This window comes from Malus sylvestris, chromosome 15 (genome assembly GCF_916048215.2).
Source record: "Malus sylvestris chromosome 15, drMalSylv7.2, whole genome shotgun sequence".
NCBI lineage: Eukaryota > Viridiplantae > Streptophyta > Magnoliopsida > Rosales > Rosaceae > Malus > Malus sylvestris.
The window spans coordinates 26,545,982-26,557,664 of NC_062274.1; the positions used below are offsets into that span (position 1 = coordinate 26,545,982).

An 11,683-nucleotide genomic window follows, 5' to 3' on the forward strand; every position below is an offset into this window, starting at 1 on the left:
AAAATTTGGGGCTTCCAATAAGGCTGAGGACTAATTCTTGTCTTGCTGTAAATATACATCTCTTCTTCTTCTGCTACTAGTACCATGTCATACCTAAAATCTTCAAACTCATCTAAAGCAAACATTTGGATACCTCTAAATTTTAAACTTTCTTTGTATGAAGGAGTCCACCTATGTGAGGAGATAGGGGATAGTCTAAAGGACTCTTCATTAATCATGGCTATATGCCTAGCTTTCTCCTTATGCATATGTACATACCAGTACTAATAATAAAGCTTATGCAAATTTCTTTCTACCTTTCCAGATAATCTTCTGCTACTTTTATAAGTTTTTCAGGAAATGATTCTAGTTGGGAAATACGGTTAATGAATATTTTATCAAGATAACCAAACTCAAATAGTAAGGCAGGGGTAACTTCTACCACATTATGCTTTTTCTGATGCTCATAACTAAAATGCCATGATTTAAAGTCTCTCATGTTAATCCTGGTCACAGCTATGCTAACCTCTGGTTTACAAATACAATTTTCTGTACTATCACAAAGACATGGTGGATACATCTTTGTAATAATATTCATCCCTGGTTTTGGATCAAAGATGGACTCATACAAAGCACATTGTAATTGTAATTGCAATTCCTTCATGGACTGTGATGCTCTGTTCATGATCTCATTTTGCATATCTGGTGGCATTATTCTTAATTTTGCTCTTGAAATTTCTTCTAATAAAACATCATCTAATATTAAGTCTGAAGATATATTCCTAAGAAAACTTTCATATTTTTCTTGTTCTTCTTTGTCACTCAGAACCTGATGCTGCTCATTATTTTGATGTTGCTCCATTTCAACGTCTTCTTCTAAGAGCTCAATCTTAATTTCTTCTATGAGCTCAATAACCTTTTTTCCTTTATTCTTATGTTGATTAATTTCTAAACCTATTTTCAATTCTCTTTTCAAGGTGTCACTTGCCTTTTGTTGCATTCTAAGAGATTGGAGTTCTTGGTTCATTTTGGTAAACTTACCAAGTAATGACTTTTAGTACCTAGAGATGACTTGAAGGTTGTGCTTAAAAGAATGAATATGCTGCTGGTTTTGGTGGAAATTAAAATTAAAGCTATGAAACTCTTGTTCCAAGGCTCTAATTAATTTTTCATGACCTAACCTCATGCTTAGCTGGTTGATTTGGATATTCCAAAAATTATCTAAGAGAACTTGCTGCCTATCAGAAAGCCCTGGTACCCTTGACCTATATCTCAGAGTTGGATTTCTGATTCCTTTAACAATATTGCCATTAAAGTTGAACGTAGGTACTGGTGGTGATGCTGGTCTGCTCATGCTATTTTGAAATCCACTTAATGGTGGAGGTTGATGGTGCATCATCATGCCATTGAAAGAAACTCTTCTGCCTTACAGCCTTGTGTTATTTGCTGATGATGGTGATATTCCATACCTATTCAACAAATTAATCTTGATAAAATATCAACTAATGTATTGTCATTACCTTTTATATGTTCAAAAATTGGTTTAAAACCATTTCCTGTAATTGAATCAATAAAATTAACCCATCTTCGGGTTGCCTGTTTATTAGCATGTATCTTGTTATAATGAGAAACTATATTTTGACAATCTGTTCTAATTGTAAATACTTCATTATGTAAAAATAAAGAAAATGCTGCAAGTGAATTAATTATCCCTAAAATTTCTAAACTGTTGATGGTAATCTTGATTGTACATCACTAAACTTTCCTGAAGAATATCTACAAACTTGTTTGTTAGACTTTGGAGACTCCCTATGCTTTTTCTGGTATAATATACTTGCCCATCCTAATAATGAAGCATCTGTTTCAACTATCTTGTAACTACCATCTAATGGTAATGTTAATGGCTTAAGTTTAGTAATTTCTTCTTCTATTTTTTGAGCTAATTTAATATCTTCACTATTAAAATATTTTTGTCCTGTTTTGCTAGTTTTACTATTTAATATTGCTATTTTTCTTCCTAAATTAGGGATAAAATTTCTTGCATAATTTAGCAATTCTAAAAATGCTTGTAACTGTTTCTTATCTTCTAATTCGTCTGGAAATTCTAACACCTTTTTAGCTATATGATCTTGTAATTGTATTGTACCTGACTTGATATACATTCCTAAAAATTCTATATCTTGCTTTTCTAATGCTATTTTATTTTTGCTAATCACAATTCCATTATTGATAAATTCTTGTAATACTATCTCTAAATGCTTCCTATGTTCATTTTTATTTTTACTATGTACTAAAATATCATCTACATAAACACTACAAAAATTATCATATTTCTTGAAAATTTGGTCCATCTTTCTTTGAAAGATCGATGGAGCATTTTTAAGTCCAAATGGCATAACGAACCACTCAAAATGTCCTTCTGGACAAGTAAAAGTTGTCCACTCAATTGATTCTTCTGCTAATCTTATTTGCCAAAAACCTGGTTTACAATCAAATTTGCTAAAATATTTACTCTCTTGGATTTTATTTATAAGCTCATTCTTATTTGGTAATTTATAACTATCTTCATATGTATTATCATTTAATCTCTTGTAATTATAAACTATTCTAGTCTTACCTCTCTTTAGTTCTGAATATTTTCTTACAATAAATGATGCTGATCTATATCTAGACTTAGAGGGTATTACTTTTAAATTTAACAACTCTTTTATTTGCTGCTCAAACTCTTGTTTATCTATTATACTACAACGCATATCAACCGTCTTAATGGTTGAATCTAAGTTAATTATATCTAATTTTGCTAGTATTTTATTTTTACTCCAATGTAACTGTGGGTCTTCTCCTATAATCATAGTTTGTTCTGCTAATTGTAACAACTCTTCTAAACTCTTTGGTCTATCTAACTGTAATATTTCAATACAGGTTCCTTCTTCTAAAATCAGGTATTCATGTTCAAATATCTCTTCATCAAACTCTTCTATGTTATTATGCTCATAATTTTCTTTTTAGTTTTCTAAATGATAACTATCTTGGCCACTAGGTTTTTCTATACTTGTGTTTTTTTATGCTTCTACAGTATAACTTTGGTCAGTTATTGTAATGCCTCTTTTGAAAAATGTTATGTTAGGGTTCATAAATAAAAAACCTTGCAAACTTTTCAAAAAGTTTAAACCTAAAATAAATGGATACGATCCTAATGGTGAAACAAATGTTAATGGTAAATTAAATTGTTGTTTTTCTACTTTAATAAACTCATTATTTATACAGTGTGTTAAGTAAACTGGTCTCTCATCAAATTGTGTTATTCTTACTGGTTTTGCTAATTTTTGTCTATATTTTTCTCGTACTAGCTCTTCTCTTATGACACTCTTTGTACTCTCTATATCTATCATACCTATCGTTTGTATCTTATGTTCTTTTGCTAATTCTAATTCGCAATTTATGGTAATTAAAGAACTATTTTTTGGTTTTTCTACACTATGAACAATATTTCTTAATATTTTAGTATTTTCTTGTGATTCTACTAAATTAACTTCTAATAACCTATTATTATAACATTTTTCACATAATATTGAATATGTATTATAGTATTTATTTGCAACTAATTTACTACACTTATGACATTTTTCTGGCCAACCTAAATTGATGTATTTGTATTCTTCTTCATGCTGTTCTTCTATGAATGCACACATATACTCTTCTAGATCACTATTTGTGTTACTTGAATCTTCTGAGTCTGAATCTATCATGTTAATACTCTCTATACTATAAATACTCTCATTATCACTTAAATTATCTAAACTGTATATTGATTGAATATCTTTATCTTCTTCTAACTTAAACAACTCCATCAAATGTATTTTTTTCTTTCGACTGTTTACCTAATTTTGGACATTTAGGTCTAATATGTCTAGCTTCTCCACATAAATAACATTTACAATTACTCTTATCTTTTGGTGCTTTATATTTTCTAATCCAAGGTCTGCCACTTCTTTTTCTAAATTGTTTTGGAATATATTTTCTTTTCTTATATGTTCTTGAAGGTCTTATGCTGAAATTCTTATGCTGTTTGTAGGGTTTATATGACTTATATATATATATTTTTTGTATATTTTCTTATGCTTTTTTCTTATGGCAACCATACTGTTGTGGTAAATCTATATTTTTACAACACATGTAAAATTGTTTCCTAATTTGTCTCTTTGCTTTTATTTGACTACACTCTTGTTTGAGTATATCATATACATGTTGAACTCTAGGTCCTATAGCAATATCATTTTTCTTCAGATGCTTTTGCCATTCATTCCAAGTCTTTTCACCTATTGGTCCTTTTATTTTTGTCATCTAAGTATCTAATAAAGTAATATCACTAATTCTACCTGTTCTTCCTAAATACTTAAAGAAATATGTGATATACTCAGCTATATACTGTAAATCGCAAATTTGTAATTGTTCTAAATTTCTAATTGCTCTTATTTGTTCTTGTTTGCTTCCGTCATCTAGCCTATTATGATCTAAAAACTCTTGTTTAATCAAAGTAACAAAATCATCAATATTAAAATGTGGTTTAGCTGCCTGATGCTGTTCTGGATTTTGAACTTTCCATGACTGGAAATAATAAAAAACTAAACCATCCAAAGTATGCTTAAAGCAATCTAACATATTTTGTGAATTACTAAAATTTAACATTAATGCTGCATGTACGCATCTTTTTTCCCATCTCTCAATCGTTCTTTCCCAATCTTGTAGATCTACATTATCTAAATGTAATATATTACCAGCTATATTAATTTATTCTAACCCTCTCAAATATGGAATCCTATTTTTTCTAGGTTTTATCATACTTTCTTCCATATAGTCTACTTTTGCTTTTTCATTATATTGTTCATTTGTTGGTCTCAAAAATTGTTGATCAGTTCTACTTGCGTGTCCTGGATTTTCTACTCCTGATGTACTACTTTCTTCTGTTGGATTACATTCTGCTTTCAATTCTAATAAATTATTATATTCTTTTGATCCTAAAATGTGCTCTACTCCTATTTCTAAGATTAAAATTTTCATTTCTTTGTCTGAAATTTTATGTAGTCCTAAATCATATGTCTTATATTTTTCCAAATATTGTTCTTCATCTAAATGATCAATATCTTCTATAAGTTTATCTACAATATGATTAAAATTTTGTTCAACTAAATTAATATCTAAATTATCAAAAGCCATATGCATACTCTCATTTTCGATTTCACTCTCATCCTCTTCTATTTTTTTCTAGTTGCTTATAATTACTAAACCTAATTGTTGCTTGACATGTATTAGTATCATATATTTGTACTTTATCTGGTTGTCTATTTGGTGCTACTTGTAAATTAGGCAATGTCCACCGAGTTCCTTCTAAAAAGCTATTATCTACGGGTTTTGCTTCTATCATATTTACATGTTTACTGGCAAATGTTTGAACTAAATTTTGAAACTCTAAATTAAACTTATGATTATATCTATCAGACACTTTACCTATATACATTAAGCTAATACACAAATTTTTATACTCTCCTTTCATATTATATTTTTTTGTTCTTATGCTCACTTTAATATATTTACTAAATTCATTAATCGTCATAACATAATTTGGAATACAACCTATGACTGCTAAGTTTGAACTTAAGTTTACTTCAGTTATTGCTATTGTTGCTTGTTGGTGATTATCTCATCTATTATCATATATGTATACTAAAGCTTTTGTACCTACTTGTGCTCTGGTTAATCCTGTTATTCCAATTAATATTGTTCCTATATGAATCTGACTAAAATGTGATTTTCTCAAATGAGTAACTGCTTCTTTACTAATTAGATTAAGTGTGACTTCTTTATCAATACAGTTAACTTCATGTTGACTGATGCTGCTTATAATTCTACTTCTGTTTTCAAATAAACCTAATTGATACAAGTTATATTTATTTCTCTGTGTTCTCTCAAAACCTCTTCGAATAAATTCTTGTGCTTCTTCTTCATTTGGATAAATATCTATTGCTCTAACTACTTCTTTTCCTTTTTTCCTAAAGAGTTCCATTTTCTATTATCAAAAGGATTTAGCTTAGGTCTTCTATTATTATTTGCACTCAATAATGTTTCCCTGTTTTGGACCAGAAGTCTAATTAAACAAACACACTAAAGAAGGAAAAGAAAACTTACTTAAGACTTGGAGATTACTTGAATATGTACACTTGAACTTTTATTGATATATGGAATGTTTACAGAGATAGTTGTTTACAAGAAAGTGATTACAAAGAAGTGTTTACAATGATGCTATGAAGACTACGCATGCTTGAGTGTATGAAGTGAGTATGGTGTTTTCAGATGTTGAGAGAGGTGTGTTCTGTATGGGAGGAAAGGCTCCCTTATATACAAAATCTAATTCTTCAAAGACAAAATAACATTTCATCTATTTACAATTTTTTGAATAGTGACAGTACACTGTTTCTGAAAACTGTCAACACTGTTTCTGAAAGCTGGCTATCTTGTCTTTGCTTGAATGTCATGTGAATTTATGTTATCTTGGTTGCTGCAGTGTTTGCCACATTTTCTTTTGCATGTGAATCTGTATTGTCTTGGTTGTTTCAATGTTTGCCACATATTCTTTTGCATGCAAATGTTTTCTGAAAATGTCAATCTCTTTTTTCTTCTTTTGGATGTATCCACATGAACTTTGCAGAAAGCTGATCCAATCTTGTACATATGTGTGAAGGGTAGGATCGGCATTTTTGAAAAAAATATGTCCTGATGATTAAAAGTAAAGTTTTGAGGGTGTTTTGGTTAGTTTTTCAAAAAATAAATGGTATTATGACATTGATTTGGAGAGTTGGATTAAGAGAGATGTTGTGAGTGGTTGACAGTCTGGACAGTAGACACTACTAGAATTATGCTTATAGGACACCATTTTTTGCACACCATTTGAAATCGGTGGCCATAGATATAAAGCACTCACTCTTAGCATTTTTTGGTGTCTTTACAATGGGATGCCACTGATATGGGTGGCTTTCAACATTGAGACACCAATGATTGGTGTCTGTTAAATAGTTTTATTTCTTAAAATTACTTTTCTTCTACTTGTTTATTTTATTATTTATTTTGTAGGCACCGATCGAAATGGTGTTGGTTAATTTTTTTGTTTTCAAAGCTGGGATATATATTGCAATTTTTTTTTTGTTTTGAACGTTGCGATATATATTGCAATGGGAGAACACTCATCCTAAGAAGAAAACCTACGGATGCAAGTGAAATACAAAAGGGAGACAGAGGCCAAAACCTATAGAAGAACAGAGCCTATGACCTTAATCGCATCTCTCAGCCATTATTGCATCAGTGATAAAGTCGGGTGGTTCCGCGAACCAGTCGCACTCGCAGAATGCGGACAGGGCGTAGTGGCCAAGGGAAGGTGAGCGGCCTCGTTTAGTTGGCGACGGGTGTGATCAGCGGAAGCTCCACTCCTGGTGGAAGGCTGGTTATCTGCTTCTCAAACTTTGCCCTTTCAATTTCTCAACATATTAAGCTCCTCGGTTCGCCATTTATTTTTAGTTGGGTTTCATACAATCAATTTGGGGCTGCAAGACATTGAATTGATTTTGGGGAGTAAAAACAGGTAATTTTGTGTTTCTTATATTTAATATTCAAAATTTTTTGGATCAAACTTTTCAATTTGTTTATTAAGTATTCGATTCTTGGGAGTTTTTAGAAGTTAGGTTTGAAGTGCTTCTTCTATCTGTTCAAGTTGGATCAAACTGCAAACCATACAAGGTTTAAGCTTATAATTGTTCTTGCAAATACAAGCTAGGTGTTCATTTCTTGTTATATAAATATGTAAATTCCTTTACTGTCTCCACGAAAGCACGAGTTAGGCAAATCGCAACTACGTTTTGGAATTTGATAATTTAGGTGTTTTTTCCTTCTTGTTTTTTGAATGACTAATAATGTCGCAAGAAGGTAGGTGGAATTTGAAATTTTAGGTGTTCTTGGATGTTTTTTTTTTCTTTTTCAAACTACTATCCTTTAAGCTTGTAGAAACTAAGGGATATAAGTAGAAATATATATATGTAAAGTTCCACTCTTGGTTAAGCTTATGCTATAAGGATATCACATTTTGTTCTTATGTTCTATAAACACTGTAAACAAAATAAGGGACTTGGGTAGAGAAAGTCTGGCTTATATTAACAAGGCTGTGAACGAACTTGCATATGATATTTTGTGTGTTTTTAAGTTTTGGTATGATTTTTAGCTGATACCTACTACTACTGCATGAAAACTAACAGTTAAGCTAGATTCCATGATTTGTTATGTGGTCTAAAGCTTCAAAACAATGTTATTATTAGTGGATGAGGAAGTGACATGACCTCTGTTGGACAACTCCATGTTGTTTACCTACGTGCATTCATTTTGTCTCATCAATATATATAAATAGGAGATTTCCCCTCATTACAACATTTGCACCGCTATCCAAGAGTGATGGATTAACATTCAATAATCATAGGGGGTTTTTGACACGTCTTTGCTAAAGAGCTCTGTCTTTCTTCATTCAAGTAATATGCTAAACTCGCTCACCTTCTATACATTACATTAGTAGGGTAGGAGTTGATCATTTTGTCGTCAACCATTTTGGAAGCTTGAGATTGAATTCAAATGGGTAGATATATCTTTCTTGAAGTCGTGCCTCTTAATCAAATGGTGCAAATAAAAAAAATTGAGGTTTTGAATGGTTGTTTAACCATTCTAGAATGAAACACTTAAACCTCTATAGATAGAGACAAATTTGGAAGGACACACGATTAACATTCCTACAAATACTATACAAATGCTGTATACGAAACAAACTTATTACCTCTACCTTTTTTATTGAGAAACCAAAGTAGTAAAGAACAATTTTCTATAAATTCTCTTCTTGGTATAAACTTGAGTGTTTCTTGTTATTTTTTGTGTGTTCGGGATTTGCTTTAGGAGTGTGCAAAAGTTGGACCTCTGATGAATTATATGAACTTGTTACTATCCCTTGTACCCTGTGTTCTATGTACAAGCCTCATACATACAATGTCACTTATAAAATCGATTGAATTTTTGTTTTCCTATTACAAATTATTTGTCCGTACAATATCTACTCTCCCTTGCAGTTGGAAATTGTAAATTTTTGCCTCTTTATTCGCATACTATATTTACTTAATTTGTTTCAGTTACATATTTTACTTGACTTCTTAATCATTAGGCACCTTATTGTTCAAATTCAGGAAACTATTTATTATATTCAATCACAATGGACAAAAGTTGGGCCACTTTGAATCCGTTTACAGAGGATTATAGAACAGGGCTAGCAAAATTTATCTCAAACTCATTCCAAGTTTCTTCTCATGATGACAACATCAAATGTTCATGTGCTAAATATTTGAATAGGTTATGGTTGAGTAACAATGAAGTTGAAGCACATCTAACTGTTGAAGGTATGGACCGTTCATACTTGGAAGGCTCATGGGTATTGCATGGGGAGACATTTGGTAACCCTCTTCCAAATAGCCAAGATGCACAACAAATTGCTATTGTTAATATTCCTCATTGTGAACTAGGCCCCTCGCTTGAAGATATTTTCTCGGGTCCCAGTGTAATGGGTGGCAGGCCTATTAGTAATCACAGTGGTCAAGAAGCTCTAATACCTACATATGCATGTAAGTTTGAAGTGATGGTGCAAGACGCCAACACGAAATTATATCCGGGTTGTGGTATGAAGAAAATGGATTTCCTAATACGAGTATTTCAAAACAAGTGCTTATATGGGTGCAGTGAAAGTGCAGTGCAAGCTAATCTTCAGCTTTTGAAACATATACTCCCAAATGGTCATTCTTTACCGAAGGTGAAAAGTAAAAAGGGATTGCTGAAAAATTTCATGTTGCCTCACCAAAAGATCCATGCATGTGAAAATGATTGCATGCTGTATTGGAAACATAACAGTGGTTTAAATGTTTGTCATACGTGTGGTGTGTCCAAATATACAACCGAGGTAGATGACACAGTGCGAAACAGTAAAAAGAGAATACCTCGGAAGGTGTTAACATATTTTCCTATTACACCTCGCTTGCAAAGGCTTTACATGTCTCGTCACACTAGTAAAGACATGTGTCGGCTTGGTTTTTCTCGCCCCGAGGATGGCTTCTTAAGACATCCAGCTGATTCCTTTGCATGGAAGCAATTAGATATGAAATTTCCAACATTTGGTGGCAAAATACGCAATGTACGTCTTGGGTTGGCAAGTGATGGATTCAACCCTTTTGGAAAATGTAGCACCGACTATAGCACCTGGCCAATATTGTTGACTATATACAATTTACCACCTTGGTGGTGTATGAAATCACCGTTCATATTGATGGCTTTGTTAATACCGGGAAAAGAATCTCCAGGAAATGATAATGATATATACCTTGAACCATTAATAGACGAGCTGAAGGTATTGTGGACCTCAGGGGTTCCCACTTATGATACGTTTAGGCAATAGACCTTCACCTTACGAGCAGTTATTTTATGGACTATTAGCGACTTCCCCGGCTATGGGAACTTGTCCGGTTGGAGCACACATGGGAAATTAGCATGTCCTCCTTGTAACTACAAGACTGAGTTGACATATCTAAAAAATAGTAGGAGTATTGTTATATGGTTCACCGTCGTTTCTTGCCCATGTCATATGTTTTTGTTGACAAAGGAAAACCTTTAACCTCTCTGATGAAAGAGAGCAAGCACCTTCATCATGATCGGATGGGAATGCCTTCGGCAGTTGTTCATTTTATGGTTCAAATATGGTAAGACCCCATGACAAGAGGTTAGAGATAAAAGACCACCGCCTATACCAACAATTGGGCCATGGAAGAAACATATTATTTTCTTCAAATTGTCGTATTCAGAACATCTTGTCCTTCGACACTGCCTTGATGTCATGCATATTGAAAAAAATGTCACTAAAAGTTTGGTTGCAACTATGCTGGGTATTGTTGGGAAAAGCAAGGATAACTTGAATGCAAGGTTGGACCTAGAATTGATGGGCATGAAATCGGAGTTGCAGAGAAAATTTGTGAATGGAAAGCCAAAGATGCTTCCTGGTGCATATACTATGAAACCATTGGAGAATGAATTGTTTTGCAAGGTTTTAGCCTAAACAAAAGTGCCTGACAATTACTCGTCAAATATTTCACGGCTTGTGCATGTAAAGGAAAAGATTGTAAGGGGACTTAAAAGGATTAGCATGTTTTAATGCAGCAATTCCTTCCAATTGCCATACGCAAAAGCCTCCCAGCTGGGACAGCACATATATTATTGGAACTAAGTGCATTCTTTAGACATTTGTGTACGAAAAAAGGGTCTGTGGAAGGATTTCACAAACTTACACCCAAAATAGTTATGATCATGTGCCAATTGGAAAGGATATTACCCTTTGCATTCTTTGTCGTCAGTCTTCACCTCACAATACATCTTGCCGAGGAAGCTGCACATGCAGGTCCAGTACACTACAGATGGATGTACCTAATTGAGAGGTATTCTTTAACTTTTAATATGTTTCCATTGGTATTACATTTGTGCATCATACAATTTATAACCGAGTTTGTAGTATTTAAATTAGGTACATGCTAACCTTGAAGAAGTATGTTCGAAATAAAAATCGACCTGAGGGAAGCATGACCCAAGG

General features: G+C 32.6%; 1 protein-coding gene across 1 annotated transcript; it reads left to right on the plus strand.

Annotated features, from left to right (window-relative positions):
• The first annotated feature begins 9,271 nt into the window (after positions 1 to 9,271).
• LOC126602871 (uncharacterized) lies at positions 9,272 to 10,501 on the plus strand. The gene has a single exon (XM_050269708.1). The coding sequence runs from the start codon at positions 9,272 to 9,274 to the stop codon at positions 10,499 to 10,501; it is 1,230 nt and encodes a 409-aa protein (XP_050125665.1).
• Positions 10,502 to 11,683: the final 1,182 nt, after the last annotated feature.

What these genes read in the sequence shown, in the direction of transcription:
- LOC126602871 (XM_050269708.1), top strand. Translation starts at nt 9,272, where the DNA reads ATGGACAAAAGTTGGGCCACTTTGAATCCGTTTACAGAGGATTATAGA.